Here is an 18,604-nt window from a genome sequence, read left to right as displayed (position 1 = left end):
ATCCTCAAAGGACTCACCTGTCCTCAAAGTACAGTTCAATGCACCACAGTTTATGCCTCTTATGATTAAGTACAGATATAGCATAAAAAGGCTTTAGATGCAGTGGAGTGAATGGATCAAAATACACCTCTTAACTGTTACTAAAAACACAATGATAGGATCTCCTTAAGGAGGTTCTGTGTATATTCCTAGCTTAAGAACATTCTGTGAGGCACAGTTCACTGATATCCACCAGCATTTATTTACAGTTTATTGATAAAAACACTATATTACATATCTAGAAAATTGCCCTTTTAAAATGTGCACTCACTAGTTTACAGTAAAAACAATAGAAAGTACACACTGTACATAAACTCCAGTCTTCTGTTTTTCAAGAGACAGTCGTTAAACAGCAACTGAAGAAGCATGTAGGCTTCTGTGAGTGTTTTAAGTCACAATGTCAATCCAAGTTTAAATAATGTAACACAAGTCACGTAGTGTTTCAATGGACTCTAACTTATCAAATAATAAAATACATTACAATATATTAATTTGTGTATCTAATGTCAGAACTTCATTTGAATAAATATTGGAAAGGATAAATACAGTGTAACAACAGCAAGACATTGAAGAGATAAAGTGCCGTTCAGAGTGTTATACACCTACTGCTCACGCTCTCCCTCTTTACACATTTGCATTAAGTTTGACTCTGATTGGGGGTGCCTTTGTTGCTGCTGTGGTTATGGCACATGCTAAATTGTGTCCATGGTTTGATTCAGGCATTGGGGACATACACTGTCCTCCTTCACATAATGGCAAAACAGCAAACAACTTCATCTTAAATATATTAAATATCCTCTTAAATTCATAGTCAAATGTCTGAGCAGGTAAATAACATTATTTTTCCTCCAGGATGTTAAAAGCATCCGTTTAGCTCCTTGTGTTCGGATGTTATAACCAACACAAAATCTTGGAGGTTAAGCAGAAATGCAAGGTTATTAAGGCACTGTTATAGGAACGTATTGTCCCCGGCGGTTTCAGATGCGGTTTAAAGGCTCCTCGTGGTTTGGCTTTGAAAGTGGCGTGGCTGGGTTTTGGTATAAAAACATGTAGGAGTCACACAGCAGCCTGCGCACCAGTTCAGGAGTCTTGGAGGGGTGGGAGCAGGCCTGATCCTCCTCTGGCTGGGACAGGAAGTCACCCACCTCCGGACAGGCTCGGATCTCAGGAATGTTATAGCCATGTTTATCGTCACCTGTTAGAAGAAAGATTGGCCTTAAGATTAGAGACATCAGCTGAAGAAGAGATAAAGACCAGTCAAAGACGTCAGAGAGAGGCTTTATCCAGAACTGTCGATGCTGCCTTATCAGTAAAAAAGACAGTCCATTAGAAAAAACAAAACAAGTCTGGACGATCAGCAGAATAAAATAACTTGTTTTGCTATTCTATAATGCCACTAATAGAAGAAAGCACTTCATGCTATTACGACCAAATCTGTCCTTCAAAACTGTTTCTTCCCATCTGCTACTGGCCTCATCAACAAGGCCGGACACCACTACTTTCATTGACTGTTAGCCGTCTCATAAATCAAGAAGATATGAAACAGAAAACAAACTCAGAAATAAAACTGTTGCATCAGAAATGCCAGGAAATGAACCGATGTCCAGAATAGAATATCTTTTGTGTAGTTATTTTTTTGGGTTCCAATAATCCAAAGAACGATGGTTTCACCTCTACTGTCCTGCTGCCTTTCCTGTGGTTTTACCTAGCAACAAAACAAATGCCTTTTCTGGTGCACCATTACATTAACATGTTACTTGTTAGGCTCTGATTGGGGGTGTTTTTATCAAAAGCGACTTACATGCACTCATTACTGTGGACAATCCCCACAGGAGCAACTTGGGGTGAAGTGTATTGCCCAAGGACACAACGACATGCTGACTGCAGTGGGGATTGAACCAGTGCTCCCCTGATCCGAAGATCAAAGCACTAGTTCACTCAACACATTACCACCTCCAACTTTCTCCAATAAATACCTAATTACCCAGTGCCCAAAGCTGCCTTCAAGATAAAAGCAGGAATAAAAACTTTATTTGACTCCAATAACTCCACTAAAGATGAATACATTTACTTGCAAGATGTTTACCTTTAACATAATATAAATGAATGTGTAGGTCAAAAGAACAACATGTATTACATTAAAGCACAACAGTGTTAAATATGTTTTTTAATATATATCCATCCATCCATCCATCCATCTTCTCCCGCTTTTCCGTCAGGGTCGCGGAGGTAACAGCTCCAGCAGAGAGCCCCAAACTTTCCTTTCACTGGCCACATCAACCAGCTCTGACTGGGGGATTCCAAGGCGCTCCCAGGCCAGCGAAGAGATATAATCCCTCCACCTGGTCCTAGGTCTACCCCTCGGTCTCTTCCCAGCTGGATGTGCTTAATATATATATATATTTTTAATAAAAGTTCTGTTTTTGCTCATTTCTTACAACTCATTTACGATAAAACTGTATTTTTTAGATCAAGTCTAACATTTTTCTTGCATCACAACAGCTCCATTTGCAACATCAACAAGTACAGACAAGATACAAAGAAACGGACATTTAACAATCACTAATATTATTTCCCCATACTGTGTTTCTGTATCCACCTCTATACACCAAGGCACATAAACTTGTGTGTGTGTAAACCTACTATGCAATAAATCTAATCCTGATGCTCACACAGAGAAGCAACATATCAATTCAAATGAGTAAACAAGCTGAAATCTGTCTTACCACATCTGTCTGCCATGCAGTCAAAGAAGAGCCAGGAGTGAGGATCAGCGCCGTATTTGATGAAGGACACATAGTGGCTAGTATGAATGCAGAGCACCGCAAACAACTGCATCGTGTGTCTGGGCACCAGAGTATCAGAGGCTGCAGGGGCCGGCAGAGCTTTGGGGGAGTGGGCCTGCCGAGAGTGATGGCTGTGGACCTTTAGGAGAAATAAACAAGTAGAGTTTTTTTGAAAAGGGTTATGATTTAGATCGTAGGATACTTGACATCTATGAGAATTAAGATTAAGACATTCATTAAGATGTGAATAAACTAAAACGTGTTTTAATTAAAACGAATAACGAATAAATGTACAATAACATTTGAATGCATACTATAAAATCTGTAAAAGACAAGTACAATAAAATGTGAAATTACAAAAATATATACATCAGAGTTTTTAGAAGTGGTAGTTTTGTGCAGAGATATGCAGGGCTTTGTTGCTGACCTGTGTGTTGCAGGTGGAGCAGAACTGTTTAATCCTCCCTGGCTGCATTTTGCGATCTGGTAGACACTGAAGACACTCGTACTCAGCCAAATGCCCACAGAGGAAGCATTCCCTCGGAGCTGTTGGGAAAACAAAGCAATCAGTAATCATCTATCAGCTCTATGAAAACCCTTGGTCAAAAGAAACCATTCACAATCTGTCAGTGATTCTGTCCGTTGCTCACAGTTATAGAGGAGATCTGTGATGTCCAGCTCAGTGGAGGGAATTATGTGAGAAAACATCTTGTACTTGTTTCCAAATCTGGGCATCTGAACCATCAGACAGGAAGGCACCTGAGGGACGAAAGGGAAAGGAAATGACATGACTGTGTAATTTGATCATTACCACAGGGCTTCTTTAAGACGAACACACACACACACACACACACACACACACACACACACACAGACACAGACACAGACACAGACACAGACACACACACAGACACACACACACACACAGACACACACACACACACACACACACACACACACACACACACACACACACACACACACACACACACACACACACACACCTCTTCAAACTTGAGGTCCCCTGACAGGCAGGATGTGTCCAGCAGCTGTTGGACGGAGGGCATCTGTCCCATCTGTCCTTTTTCTAGAAAGATCTGCAACGTGTAGGCCCCCTGACATGTGTCCTGTCCTGATCTAAAAACAAACTCAACTCAATACAGTAAAAAAGGACAGCATATTTCAAAAGACAACTTTGGTAGTTTTCAGGTTGGACCGTTTTGGTAATGTGAGTAATAGGTACAACAATTTTTCAAATAGTTTGAAGTATTGAAGGTGGGAAACACTGCGTTGCTGTAAGGCAAATCGCTCGGAGAAATTCCACAATGTCAATGTAGCTCCACTGTAGCTTCGCTTTGCCACTGACTGGCCTAATTCCAAACCCACATCTACACCCTCCCCCTACCCACTTTAATTCGCATGAAGGGTCTGCCACATAAAGTGCTCCTCCCAAGTGGGGAGTAAGTGGGTTATCAAGCCCTCCAACAGTGAGTCTGCATCGGTGTTGACTAACCACCTGCACTACCTGACCAGAAGCAATGCCGTTTGTCGCTATGAAAAATGCTGTTTGAAACTAATCCTGTGCAATCATTTTTAAGTATACCGCACAACTTAAAAGACATCTGTTATTGTCATACAGATGATGACTTGATCATATCATATATCATACCATGTCTAGTCTAGAAAACGGCAAACTTTTTAATGTAGTTTTTTATATTTACAGGGGACTATTGCAAAAACCAAGCAGCTCATAAACATCCAATTTGAAAGAAAAATAAGTAATAACAGATGCTGATTTTGAAACCGTTGTTACTGAAAGTTACGACAGTTCCTGTTTTTGCATAGGGGAATTTGTCCCAAAGCTTCATTGTGTATTCACACCTTCCACCTGAAAGAAGGGAGGCTCAATCAGCTGAGAGTGTGACTACAGAGTGGAAGCGCATTTTTCAATATTAGTTGCTTAGGGAAGACAAATTGGAAAGAAAGGGTTCAATTTGAAATATACCAAAGTTACCCTTTATAATGGTTTGGCTTAAATCTTACCGGAGCTTGATCAGAGGCCCCATACGAAGCACTTTTTGAAAGAGGACTGTGATGAACTCCTCTGGGTCTGCAGGGAAGCAAAGCGATCAAAAAGTTGTAACAATAGGCTTCAGTTTGTTATGTTGCAATGATTAAAGACCTTCTAATGAAATATTTTTACAAGTTCACGTTGCATGATAAGTGTGTGTACCTTTCTCCTCGGTTCGGAAGGTGTCAGAGCCAAGGTGTTTTCTGAAATTCATTACGATCTGAGCCGGCACAAATCCTTGTCTGTAAAAGAATCATTAGCTATCATTAGGCAAACACAATAACTCAAACAATGAAATATACTAAAACAATCAAGAGCAAACACACCCTCTTATGTAATAAAGTTTTAAGCACATTGTGTGTTGCCCGCAACATTAGGACACAGAGTACTTGTTGACCAGTTGAGGCGATATAAAATGTCATTATGTTCTTGGTTCAGAGTACATGATAAACAAAGCCTTGAAGAAGGAGTTTATACCTGCGCAAACGGTTGATGATTTCTTTAAAAGTGCAGGTTAGGGGCCGATCTGTGTCAGCAGGCCTCCGGCAGATATTATCCAGGGTCACAGAGGAGCTAAACAAACTGAAGAAAAAGAGAAGAATACTTTCTTTTATCAACTTATCTAAATATAGTTCATCCAGCTTACAAAATAACTTAGGAGAATGAGATTCAAGTATATTTGAGCTGCACTTGCAACCGAGTGCTACTTGAGAATCAAACGCTCTGAGGGGTGGTGAACTGGATTTACCTGAAGAGTGTGACATCAAGGTAACAGGAGTTGATGTGACCCTGAATCCCCTTCATTTTCCCCACCAACAAAGACAAGGCCTCTGAGTCAGGAATGGGAGGGGCATCCTCCTCAGGGACCTCATACAGAGGAACTGAAACAGCGAGCAAACACACAAAAACAGATGGTCATTATTATGAAGGGGATGATATTCAAAAACCTCATTATTTCACTATCAGTTTTCAAATTCAAGAAAATAGTATTCTGCAGCAACTTCTCACCTGGCTTAAACACGTAATTATAATTTGTGCATAATTATTAATCTGTGTTCTGCAAAGCAGGAAGTTCACCGTCATAACAGTTGCACAGATTAAAAACACTTTCATAAACCGTGCATCATTACAGTCATGACTTCTCTTTAATAACCTCTGCCAGAGGCATAAGGGTGTGAACATAAAGTCAGACAGTTTTTAAACAAATGTAGCGTGACACATTAACAGGGTAGTTCAGGTTCCCTTTCTCTAACATCCTATAATAAAACTTTTATATGGGAACCTATTTTCCATGTATGATGTATAAAAACCTGTAATGCATTTCGTTATTGCTAATCTTTTTCACCTGTTATGCTATCATCCGGTCATATGATTGCCTCCCATTGGCTGTTGCTACTAAATGCTGTGTTGGTTTGTTAATAGCCCTTACAGAAACTACATTCCTTCATGCAGTTTGTCTTGTGTGTCATGGTTGACTAAGCTTCAACTGCTTCGTTGTGCTTCCCTGTGTTGCATAATGGAAATGGATATTAAAATCCCTGATGTTTGAATTGTGTGTGAGCATGTCCCACAAACTGAAAGAAGTGTCTAACCTAGAAGTGTGTCTGTGGGTTTGGGGGTCTTCCTTCCTGTAGAGGAGCAGCTGAACCTGCTGTCGGGGCTGCACTTTGTGACGGGAACAAACAAAGCCCTGCTTGATTTGCAGGTGAAATACCGCTGGCTTCCATACTTCCCATCCGAGCAGCCGTTCACCTCATAGTCCTGAAACAATGAGATAAAAACTAATCAGTATTGAGAAAAATGACAGAAAAAAAGCTGAACATAGTCTTAAAAATGTACCAGTTCGATCCCAGCCCATTCATTAGTCTTCCCTGCAGGGACGCCCAACCACTGGATGACTCCGTACACTGTGACCCCGGAGTTGGACACTACCTCCACAAGGGACCCCACCTCCAAAGGTGAATGAGATGCACTTGGACTTTGGCTCTGAACGGTACTCTGCTCCAGTTGGTTCTCCCTCGTTTTTTGAGCACGAGATCCAATATTCGGCATGGAGTTGATGCGCGTCACCGCTTTTCTGTTCAGACCTGAAGAGTAGGTATGGAGAGTGAAAGTCACAAGACGTTTCGTCACACATCAGGTTGAACTCCGGCTAACACGGCAAACGTCTACGTATGAGGTATGTAGAAAGCTCAAAGTTCATTATGTGCCTGAATACCAGACAACATGATCACTTTATCTACATTCCACAGAAACAGTTTTTCCAGTTTATACTTGGAAAGCTTCTTCTGCACTCGCTCGGGAATCACAGGTGTGAAAAACCTCAACAGCAGCTGATTGGAGGGAATGGATGTTGTTTTTCATACAAAAAATATGTACTTTTTAAAAAAGAGTTCAGTTACCAAGTAACTTGTGGTTAGGTAATGCAACTTCTTGATTTTGAAAGAGGCAGTTAATCTGTGATCGCTTTACTGATTTACCACCAGATTGGCCATCATTCCAGTGAAGTCCGAGGGGAACCGAGTAAGACGGAACCACCTGAACGATTTCCGCCGCGCTGAACAGGGGCAGAGGAGGATGTTTCTTGGAGGTCAAATCGTGATCACTGTCCTACAAATGAAAACAAAGGCAAAACAGAAACTCAACACCCTCATCTACAGAACACAGATAAAGTCTCATGTGCACTTGAGTGTACTTTTTCAGAGTCATGCATCTACCTGAGAAATCTTTATTCTAAGACACATGCTGTAGATCACCTGAGCGGATACAGGCCTGCTCATTAGGTTATACAAGTGTGTGTGCACTTATGAGCACCAGAAAAACTGCAGAGGTGGAAGAAGTACTCAGATCTTGTACTTAACTAAAAGTACCACAGTGTAGGAATACTCTGTTACAAGTAAAAGACCTGCATTTAAAATGTTACTCGAGTTAGAGTAGAAAAGTATGAGCATCAAAATCTACTTAAAGTACCATACGGATTGGCCAATTTCATAATATTAGCTTGTGAATTCACTCCAGATCTTATTCAAGGATTTCACATCATTAATCCAAATCTGCAAAGTAACTAAAGGTATAAAAAGTACAATTTTCACCTTTGATGTGTAGTGGAGTACCCCACATCGTACAGTACGTGAGTAAATCTACCTAGTTACTTTACACCACTGGAAACCTGATAACTCTAAACAATGGGGCAAATAATAAACCAGACCACCCACCACAAACTCCACCTCGAAGCCGAGCATGTGCAGGTCGTCCTTGTGTTCCGTCCTCCCGATCTGCATCAGGTTCTTCACCAGCCCCGGCAGGTGTCCCTTCTTGTGCTTCACCACCACCAGGTCATCCTGAGACAGCTCACAGATAGCCGAGAACAGCTGGGGGTTGCACAGCAGCTCCAGGCGTTTGCTAACAGGGGAGACGAAAAGCAGCAGCTGGGCCTGATGGCGGGTCAGAGTGTAGGTGTCCTCCCTCCTCACCATGCCTCCGCTCTTGGGACTCAAAGTGTTGCTCCCCCCGCAGTACAGTAGCCCCATCAGCTCCCCACTCTGCTTCTCTGTCTCTACACGGCCGATACATCCCCGGCAGAAGCCTTTCCTCGACTTCCCTCGTACTACGATGAAAAACTTCTCCTTCACTACAGCTTTGGGCTCCATATTCCCATCAGAATAAACTGTTCAACTGTTTGGAAGCAGCTGATGTGTGCTGGTACAAGCTGTTAACCTGTAGGAATAAAACAGGAGTACATTACTTAGTTCATAGCAAAAGGCTAATTAATCACAAAGAAACATTTACAGAAACATATCAAATAACACACATTATAACACTTTCCTGTAAAACAATACTCACTTTGTAATGGGCAATACAAACATGTCTTACATCAGCTACAACCAGTGGTGTAAAGTAACTACGAAGATTTACTCAAGAACTGAACTTTAATGTCTTTTTGCAGATATGGATTAATGATGTGAAATATAATCGACAGTTAAATCCCTCTTAAATTACACCTGGAGTAAATTTCACAAGCTACCCTGCAGTATACATTCAAATGAGCTGCACCTTTACCGGCTTTGATAACACATGAATGCATCAATAATTATCATGAAAACCTATAATATATACGAGAAAATAGGCCATCTGCAGGAGTACTTTTACTTTCGCACCTTCACTATATTTTGAACTCAAACTTTTGTACTTTAGCTTGAGTCACATTTTGAATCCAGGACTTTTATTTGTAACAGAGTATTCCTAGAGCCGTATATTCCTACACTCTGGTACTATCATGGTCATATCTAAGGGTGCGTTGGTTTATGGTCACCCTGAGCACCGGAGCGCACTTTGGCACAGGAGATGCAAATGTCAAAGTTACTTTTTAGCAAAACTATTCAACAAAACTGTAAGCTAGCAAAGTAGCTTACATCTGTCTCCTAGCTTTAGTTAATTAAAAAAAGAGATGTTACGTCGCATCATAATCATTTGTTACTATGTCATCCTCACTGACAAGCAAAAGGCATTACACTTTATATTATTCATATCAATAGTTCAAAATAATAGTCTTTCTAAATTATTTCAGTGAACCGCGCCAGCTTTGATAAACGAACGCACCTCAGAAAAGTCGATCCATTTGAATATTGAAACCGACCTTCCCTGTAATAGTAGGCTGCTCTAACAGCTTTAAATCAAATCATACTCATTACAGAGTTTTGGTTGACTTACTCTTTTATGTGTTACTTCGCAAACGGTTTTGTTGTAGCAACATGAAGAAAGCCCTCAGAAAAAAGCAGGTGTCTGCGGTGTGAATCCTCTTCCTCTTCCCTGTGTTGGAGGAGGGAGAACCTGCAGACGTTTCTGACCTGCATGTGACCAACCCCTCCCACTTAGATCACAACTTCTCCGCCCTAAATCTCTCTGCACAACATTTCCACAACAACACATGACTGATAAGACTTGGGAGGATATTGTTAACTAAATCCTTCAACTCAAAGTTCATTTAATCATTGATCACTGGGTACTATGCACAGATACCCTACCTGTAAACTCATGTGTTACTCAAGTAAAAGCACCAATACCACAGACACTGTTACAAGTGAAAGTAATGAATCCAATATTTTACTTCAAAAAATGTAAGTGTTAGCATCAAAGTACCAGAGATAAAAGCGAGTCTTCCCATTATTATACAGAATGGCCTATCTCAGAGTAAAGCATAATACAAATATTGTTATTTATGCATTTACGTGTCCTGTACATGTTGAATCAGTGAAATCTTATCTTTATCAAATGTAAAACATGATCATTTATTTATTCAACATATGTTGTCACTTGAATTTACAAAGTAACCAATATTGGAGAATAATCGAGTAGAGTAAAAGGTACGATATTTCACTTCAATTTTGGTGAATTAGCAGAGCATTTCACTTGGGAAACTCAAGTCAGTAGTAAAAGTATCCCTACAGTACTTGTACTTAGTTGTCTTCCACATCTGGTGTTTCAACCTGAACATTTTAGTCAATCATGTATGACATAAATTCATAAACGAGCAAAATAGTTCTCAGTTTAGAGTGAGTTTAAGTCATGATATTGCTCTTCTAAGACAGAACAAACGTGTGTATTACTTTGACTTCTATGGTCCTCAATTTGCATAGCTGTCTATACTGAGTTTACACCAACCATCTCATGACCTTTGAGTGTTTGTCTTGTTATTTGTCACATAAATAACGCATTGTTTATGATTAAAATTACCCCAAATCCTCCTGTGCAGATAGTCATTTGAAATATTATTTTTTATGTTTGTTCAAATTTCATTAACATCTTACAAAACACGTGAGGGTTCACGTTTCATAAACCCTGGAATGTTATTTTCCAGAAGCTGCAGAGAAACAGTGTCATAAGATAATTAGGTAAAATGTTCAGTGGCTCAATTGCAACCTTTTGAGTCACATGTTTGTCTGCATCTTTACACACGACCTTGTGGCGTCGGTATGCATGTTTGACGGTATCTTGACTGCTCGTCAGCTTTACATAACAGCCGTTGTTTTCAAAAAGACATTATGCAAAGTTGACATTGTCTTGTTACTTTTTAATCCATTACAAAATCAGCCTTCAATTTGCAGCTTGAGTATGATGGGGTGAATCAATTTCAAGACAATTAATAGACCAATTTCCCTTCTATTCTAGAAAGTACTGCACTCTTGTTGACTTGTGACCACAATAAAACTGGAAACAACAACAGTCAACTTTATATAGGGCTCACATTTTCAAGATACTTTCATTTATTTTGCTCTTGAAAGACATTTATTGAAGAATGAAGTTCACAAAAAAAACAAAACTATAAGAATCCTTCAGATAATTGAGGTACATTTATGGGTGTAATTATATCCCTTTTCCTCAGGATCCCCTGTACCGAGTTTGTCTTCACTCTCTGAAGTGCATAACCCTCTTCATCAAAAAACTGCACACCCCCGTCAGGAACGTCAGCTGATGATGGAGATTTAGAAAAGTAGGACATTACTAATATTAAAAAGATATGAATAATAATAGAAGTAGAAGAACTTACAGTCAACTACCAGCTTGTCTGATAGGGAGAGGCTGCCATTTCTCTCTGTATGTGAGGACAGTGCACTGATCAACACCTAAAACACAAAGATTGTACATTGTCAATGTGTTTGTATTAAAACCTACTTCCATTCAATCAGACGATCATTTTTTCCTATATTTGAAGTCACACTGCATTTATATAACAGTTTGCATATCTATTAGATCTATACAGTAATCCATCTTTTTTGCAAAAAACTAAATAATAAAAAGAAACAAACAAAAACATGTTTATTGGTCAAACCTGGGTGATCAAACTCAAACTGTGTGGTCCATTTGAACTGCTTAGTGCCATATAGACGCCACATTTATGCCCCGCAGGCATCACGATCACCGGCATGAGAGAGGATCGGGTCCTCTTTTCTGGCTGGACTTTGTTTGTCTACAGCAAAAAAAAAAAGGCCAAACAGTGAGCATATCTTAAGGGACCCTAATATGCTAATTTCAGGTTCATATTTGAATTTTCTGACTCTTCTGTGTCATGCTTTCATGCTTTAATGTTCAAAAAGCGCTTTTTTTCCTTCTCATTCTGCCTGTGCCACAGCACCTCTTGGTAAACCTATTAGCAATGTCCCGCCCCTTAGCCTTATCCCTTAGTGGGGAGTGTGTGGGAGAGAAACTCCCTCTTGAGGGAACTTTAGGCTTTTAGACTGAACAGACCACTAACATGCACAAAAACCTGTATAACACACTACAGGAAAGGGAAACCCCAGAAAAGCTAAATAGGGCCTCTTTTAAAAACAACAACATTGGAGCTGTCTGATTTTATTGAGCTGAGACTTTTATCTCAGCAATGCACCTGGTTGTTTGAGAGTGGCCCTCTTGTTTTATTTGGCAAGGAGAAGTTGAGCATCAGGCTGTTGAGAATAATGCCTGACGGTGTGACGATCCTGCTCCCAAATGGCGTGTTCAAACAACTGCAAGATCATGAAGACAAGAGATAAGATGAAAGAATGTCCTTGTGCCCAGCAGCACATACCACACCTATCCTCCTGCGATCGCTTATGTCACACTGTAGGTCGCAACACCATCACCTTGTGACCGTCACCATTAGGTCGTCAGGTCCCATGACTACTACTTGTCCAGCCATCAGCTCTGTCTGCAGGGAGTGGAGGGAGTCGGGTGGAGAGGCATGGGAGGAATTGATCCTCCGGCGAAGCGCCTCTGCTTGATTCATACTTTTAAGAGCAGAGAGGAATAAACAGGTTTGCTGAAATGCTTTATATACTGGTTGTTGCAATGCACTGGCTATCAGTTAAGAAACATAAGTAACATTTCATTGTGGAAATTGCCTGTTGTTGAAATGTGCAACATAAACTTGCCTTGCTTGGTAAACTAGTGTTAGTTTTTGTGTTTAAATAAATCATATTGTGAATGTTTCGTACCTCCTGACGTTTCATAGACAAAACAATCCATTAATGTATCCTGAAAGTACTGTGATCAGTTTAATAATGAATGAGCGGTCGCAATTCTGTTTCATCAATGTAGTTTACCTCAGCATGTCAGAGAGCAGCTCAGTCTCTGAAGAGTTATATTTAGAGTCACCCAAACCACTGGCCAAAGCTTCTTTCAGAGCCTTTACAGGGAAAATGTAATCTATTTTCTGAACACGATATTCCATTAAATATGCTGTAATATTAAACAGAACATTGTGATATTTAAGCTTTGTAATCCAGTACCTCAGCAACCCAGTGGTGTGTTTGATTTTCAGTGTTGTTGTTGTCGGTGAGGTGGAGGCCCTCCAAAATGTTGAGCGCTGATATCAACGCTGCACCGTAGGATTCAGGAGGAACTTGAATTATGAAGTCTACGACAAGAGTAAAACAACATAGAAAAGAGTATCAGGAAAAAAAAACATGTATATTTAGGACATTGTTGGGTAAAGATTACCATTGTACGGTCCTTCCAGTGGCTGCTCCTCTTGTACACTGTAGTCACTGAGGTCCTTTCTGCTCAGGAGCCCTCCATAAGCTCTAACCTTTCAATGAGAACACAAGGATAGCTGTTATCTAGCACTAGCATTTTCATTGTTAAAGAAACCTCGTTATGCTTTTTGGGGGATTCCCTTTCCTATAGTGTGTCGTATAGGTTTATGTTCATGTAAATGTTCTGCAAAGGCTAAAAATCCCAACCAACACTGCAGCATAGGCAGTATGAGAAAAATAAAGACCTTTGTGAACGCTAAATCGTGCAAACATGTTACAGTAGAGGCACAAAATACAAATATGAACCTGAACATTTGCAGACTATGTCCTAAGAAAAGCAAATTTGCCAATGATTTCAGGACACATTTAACATCATTCACCTCATCCTCTAACTCTTTTGAGACGTTTCCATCATAGAAGTTAGACACACCAGCCTCTAGTACTCCAGACAGACTGGACATCTTCAGAAATGAACCAGGACGCAGAGCTTGGCCATCGGGGAAGAACAATGCCCTGAATCGCTGTGACAGCCGCTCACCTTTAACCTTTGATATAGCCTCAGCTGTAGAATAACACAAATGAGTCACTTTCTGGTATCACATCCTGAAGCATCATCATCATCATCCTAAAATGTGTTTAAGTGAAATGTTGTCAAGAGGAATGTTTTTACTCACCAAGACTGAAAGACACATTGAAACCTTCTTGGGCCACAGCGGCGGCTCTGGCGACCACATCCTCCCATGTCAGACTGCACAGATTTTGTGGTGACACATATGACTTAAGGACAGAAATAAAGAGACTAAACATCAGATCATTTTCACTCTGTGTGAACTCTTACCTCCCGTACAAGCTGTGAGCGTGGTGTAACCCCCTGAGCATTGCTGGCACTCCCACTTTCAGACCGGCCTGAATGGATGGAGTATATTATTACATATTGTCGAATAACCCATTTTTTATAAGAATGATCTAAAATGTTTAGGACTTTAGAGACAGCTGACTTGTTTTTTGTCCCCATCTGTGATAGAAAGTGTTTGTTGTAAGTGTTTGGGCTGTTTGCCCCCATCGGCCACCGTATAAAAAGTGTAATTAATTTCATCAAATTTAACTAAATATTGTTTCTTAAACAGGTTTAGCTTTGTTACAATGACTAAAAGCATACAGGGTTTTTATAAAGGCACATTAGCACCAATACATGACAATAATGTTGCTAAAACACGAGCGATAAATAAAATCTCACCTGAAAGAAAATGTCTTATTTAGTCTTATTTCTAACACGGGTTTGTGGTGCACTTTGACCTCTTCTGGTCCAAATGAGAATTACATCAACAAATAAAAAACTTTGGTCCAAGCAATTACTTTTTACAGAAAAACACAAAAAGAGTTGAAATGATATCTTTGTTAAGCCTTTTTTGTCACCTGTTTTAAACCCAGAAGAAGAAACATCCTGTCGCCTCAGGATGTGACTGACTCAGAAGAGGAATTTATTTACAGTAGATCATTTTTTTATAGCCTTTCAGGGATATTTGTAAATTTTACTTGCTCAATAATTTACATTACCTTTAGTTCTGAAACATTTTGCAGCATCTCTTCATTTAGTGTTTTAGGTGCAGATCCCTGGAAATCAATCACCCCGGTTTTATTCTTCCTAATGTCATGAACCAGCATCACACCACCTCTACAGAAAGAGAACGAGCAATGAATGCGTTTGTGCGTTTTATACTGAAGCATACAGACATCAGGTGAATCACATACCCACCAACACCTGACACATGTGGATGCACAACACCCAGACACAGGGCGGCAGTGATGGCAGCATCTACACTGGATCCACCATCATGGAGGACTCTGTGGCCGAGTGCAGAGCAGAGCTGATGATCCGACACTACAGCACCTTTCACATTCTCCTGGGGAATGATGAGAACAAATAATGCACTTGTGGTGATAATTGTCTTTGTTATATTGCTTGACCAGACTTGGGGAATAACAGATTGCATGTAATGGGATTAAATAATCAGAACACCAAAAAGGGTAACTGTATTCGCTTACAGTTTCATAAAAAAATACTTAATCAGATTACTGTTACAATGCTAAAAATTGGGGATTTCTAGGAAGGAAAAGGAGTAGATTTGATTTCTTCTTTGTTCTGTAGGCTTATACTTTAAGTGTAAATCTATACGCCTACGGCCTCAATCTGCTTTATGGTTTTCACTTTCTTTGATTCATTTCTTTTTTTAATCCAGCATGTGAACCTATATGTTCACATAATAGTGTTTGTGAGATGAACAGTGTGTATTAAACTAAAAAGGAGTATTTCCTGTCAGCTCAGATTTGATTTCTTCTTTTGTAAACTGTAGTGTGTGCTATAGGTACTTCCTGAATATGCTTAATATAAGGCAGGTTTTCATATAAATTAAACTCTGAGCAGAGAATACATTATCTTAAATACTTAGTTTCTTCTTTACGAAGGTCTCATTGTTCTACTGTATTAACTTATACTCTTAAATAGAAACATCTTATTGATATTTATTTTCTCTTGTTTGTATTTGCATTGCATTTGATTGATAACTTGAGTAAATCCATAAATTACATTTTGATAGATGAGGTTACTGATTACATTTGTCTACAGGTCAATAGTAATTGTAACAGAATGCATTTTTAAAGTAACCCCTCCCAATCCTGTGCTTGACCTACCCATCTTTCTCCCAGGTATATTTGCAGGATCAAAGCAATGGTCACCCCTAAGGCGAAGGTGACAGCTAGAGCATGGAGATTTATGAGTGTGACCTGATCGGAGCGGTCCTTGTCTGTCTCTTCGGAGCTGGACAGGCTTCGGTCAGACACGTTTGGGCTTCCAGCTACCAGCTGTTTCAGGGGGACGTCTTTTGGGTTGTGGTTGAGGTCTGTGTTAGCAGCAAGGAAACAAAGTTGACATTTGCCTTTAACAAAACAAAACAAATGTCGGTTTACTCACAAATTAGATTTTCAGTGACAGAAATCCTGCATGCTTTCCCGCCTTGACACCTAATCAAGTGATTCACACACAGCGAATAAGCATTTATGAAAGGCGTTTATTTATTTGTATCCACAGCTTTTGTTAAAGGCACAGGTGAAGTCCCTTGAGCGATCAGCCAATTCAGAAGGATCAGAAAAACTTTTGTAACCAAATTTAAACTGCTTGTTAAGTTTTGTTCCAGGGGATAAATCCATCCTCACAGACACCAAATATTTCACAGCAAAGTTCTTCACAGGGCTGCTGATTGTAAAAAGTCCATAAGTTGAAACACCCCCCTCAGTTGAGCATGTAATCAAACACAGCAGGTGCAATCATCTCCCAGCCAATGAGATGTCAGCATTTGGACAGGTCAAAGTGTGAGCTCATAAACATAAATAAGCATGAGCTGCACATTTCTCGTTTTTATTTGGCGTATAAAAAAAGAGTTTTTTACATACAGGTAAAGTAAAGCAAATCAATACACAAATCACAACACTTTGTCCAAAATGTAAGAAAATACATGCACTCATCAAGAAAACAGTGTATTTCCTTTCATCAGGTGGACTCTTCATACAAAATTCACATACAGTACAAGGTATAATGTAGCTGCCTGTTGTAGTGATAGGTTACATCAACATCAGATGTATAGCTTAAATAATCACAAGACAAAATTGAGTGTAGATATGTGTAAATGTCCCCTTTGTGAAATGAATAAAGGAACTCTGATTCTGTGTATTGAGTGTGATACATGGTGTAAGATTTAAAAAACAGAGCTTCAGTGGCTGAGGTTGCGATGTGTCGGCTGTTGGAGGTGGAAGGCTTGATGTTGGACTCCTGTGCGAACGCGGTTCTGGCGTTGGATGGCGTTACGAGACATGTGGTGTGGGTCGACCCAGGTCTTCTTGTTGCAAGGTAGTTGTGTCACTTCCAGCAAATCTTTAAGGTGAGGAACAGAGGCTGTGACAGCTAGACTGCTGCTGCTGCTGCTGCTCTCAACTGCAAGCTCTGGATCCAACACACTGGAGAGAAACACAAGGAGGTATTGTGAGTCAAACCTGAAGTTAAAAATAATTGTAATATCGTTTGGGGTTTGAAATGGTCTCTGTTTATTGCTGGTACACAGTTACATTTTTTTCCCTCTCAAATGTAATATGATTTCTTGAAAGGATTCCTCACCTAATGACACTTTCCATGTTTGCAGCTGTGTCTTCATGAAGAGCAGAGTTTGAAGGCTGTGTGTCCGTCGGCTCTGTAACCTGGTTCTCTGAAGAGCTTTCCTCTGAGGAGACAGAAGGATTGTTGTCATGTACTCGAGGAATAGTTCAGTATACAGGAGATTGATGGTCTTTCTGTGGAGAAAAATATGACTTCATAGTGCTATTAAAATGGATGTTTCGGATATTTAAAAGTAGGGTATTATGAGATACTTATCCATAGTCAGTGTTTCTATAGTAACGGACAGGAGCCCCAGAACCTATTTTCTGCAACTGTTTTATTTCAATGAAGTCTAGATGCACAGTTCTCTAGTTAAACCAATAACAACAGTTGAATCATTGAAAATAATACAAATAACATGCATGTTTAGTAATATCCCTTAAGATGTCATTATTTGTGTTTGTTGTTGGCTTCATTGGATTAAGGACTGCCTTCAATCATCACATTTGACATCAACCTGCTGCTGAATGCACATCAATATTTTGTGGAATCATTTAGAATAAAATGTCTGGTTCTGTTTTAAGATAACTGTAATAATACATTTCCACTAAACTGATTGTGATACTCAAACTGCAAATTTCTTTATATATTGAGATATACAGATAATTAAATTCTAAGAATGACTGACCTTGATGATTCACAACAAGCCATCCTTCTTCCACCACTTCTCCAGACTTCACATCTTCAGTAGTGTCCTCCTCTCCCCCAAAGAACAGACGGGTGATTGTTCTGAACATCTTAAACGTTATCTTTGTCTTCCCTTGAGGTTTGTTTACTGTTGATCTCCTCTTCCTTCCCTTCTGAGGAAGCTCAGGTGTTGCAAGAGTCTATATCTGCTGACAACAAGAAAGATTATGTCTCATAAAATCATATCATACATCAATGCTACCTTAAGTGATGCTAATCCTATTTTGACCGCACCTTGCTTCATTATTAATTCAAAATTCAAGCAATCTGGGTCAGCTGGCCGGGATGTCCAATGAGATGTCTT

At 39.8% G+C, this 18,604-nt stretch overlaps 2 protein-coding genes across 2 annotated transcripts; both read right to left on the bottom strand.

Annotated features, from left to right (window-relative positions):
• Positions 1-217: 217 nt before the first annotated feature.
• On the bottom strand, positions 218-9,733 carry cyldb (cylindromatosis (turban tumor syndrome), b). The gene is made up of 14 exons (XM_063911828.1): positions 9,607-9,733; positions 8,112-8,613; positions 7,377-7,506; positions 6,736-6,983; positions 6,489-6,657; positions 5,645-5,777; positions 5,374-5,478; positions 5,059-5,138; positions 4,869-4,935; positions 3,830-3,962; positions 3,476-3,584; positions 3,253-3,371; positions 2,766-2,964; positions 218-1,234 (listed from the first exon to the last, which is right to left on the bottom strand). Exons 2-14 carry the CDS (start codon positions 8,544-8,546, stop codon positions 1,017-1,019), a joined length of 2,145 nt encoding a protein of 714 aa, XP_063767898.1. The 5' UTR covers positions 8,547-8,613; positions 9,607-9,733; the 3' UTR covers positions 218-1,016.
• A 1,386-nt stretch (positions 9,734-11,119) lies between these two features.
• Positions 11,120-16,725, bottom strand: LOC134882732 (glutathione hydrolase 7-like). Its single transcript, XM_063910636.1, has 15 exons — positions 16,491-16,725; positions 16,098-16,307; positions 15,159-15,310; positions 14,964-15,081; positions 14,245-14,312; positions 14,081-14,154; positions 13,787-13,968; positions 13,372-13,459; positions 13,161-13,288; positions 12,975-13,057; positions 12,516-12,659; positions 12,281-12,398; positions 11,726-11,863; positions 11,444-11,519; positions 11,120-11,364 (listed from the first exon to the last, which is right to left on the bottom strand). The coding sequence occupies exons 1-15, from the start codon at positions 16,611-16,613 to the stop codon at positions 11,216-11,218; spliced, it is 1,851 nt and encodes a 616-aa protein (XP_063766706.1). The 5' UTR covers positions 16,614-16,725; the 3' UTR covers positions 11,120-11,215.
• Positions 16,726-18,604: the final 1,879 nt, after the last annotated feature.

The sequence above is a fragment of the Eleginops maclovinus genome, chromosome 20, assembly GCF_036324505.1.
Source record: "Eleginops maclovinus isolate JMC-PN-2008 ecotype Puerto Natales chromosome 20, JC_Emac_rtc_rv5, whole genome shotgun sequence".
Taxonomy (NCBI): domain Eukaryota; kingdom Metazoa; phylum Chordata; class Actinopteri; order Perciformes; family Eleginopidae; genus Eleginops; species Eleginops maclovinus.
Note: the sequence above shows the minus strand (reverse complement) of the source record. Positions and strands in the feature narration are given on the sequence as shown.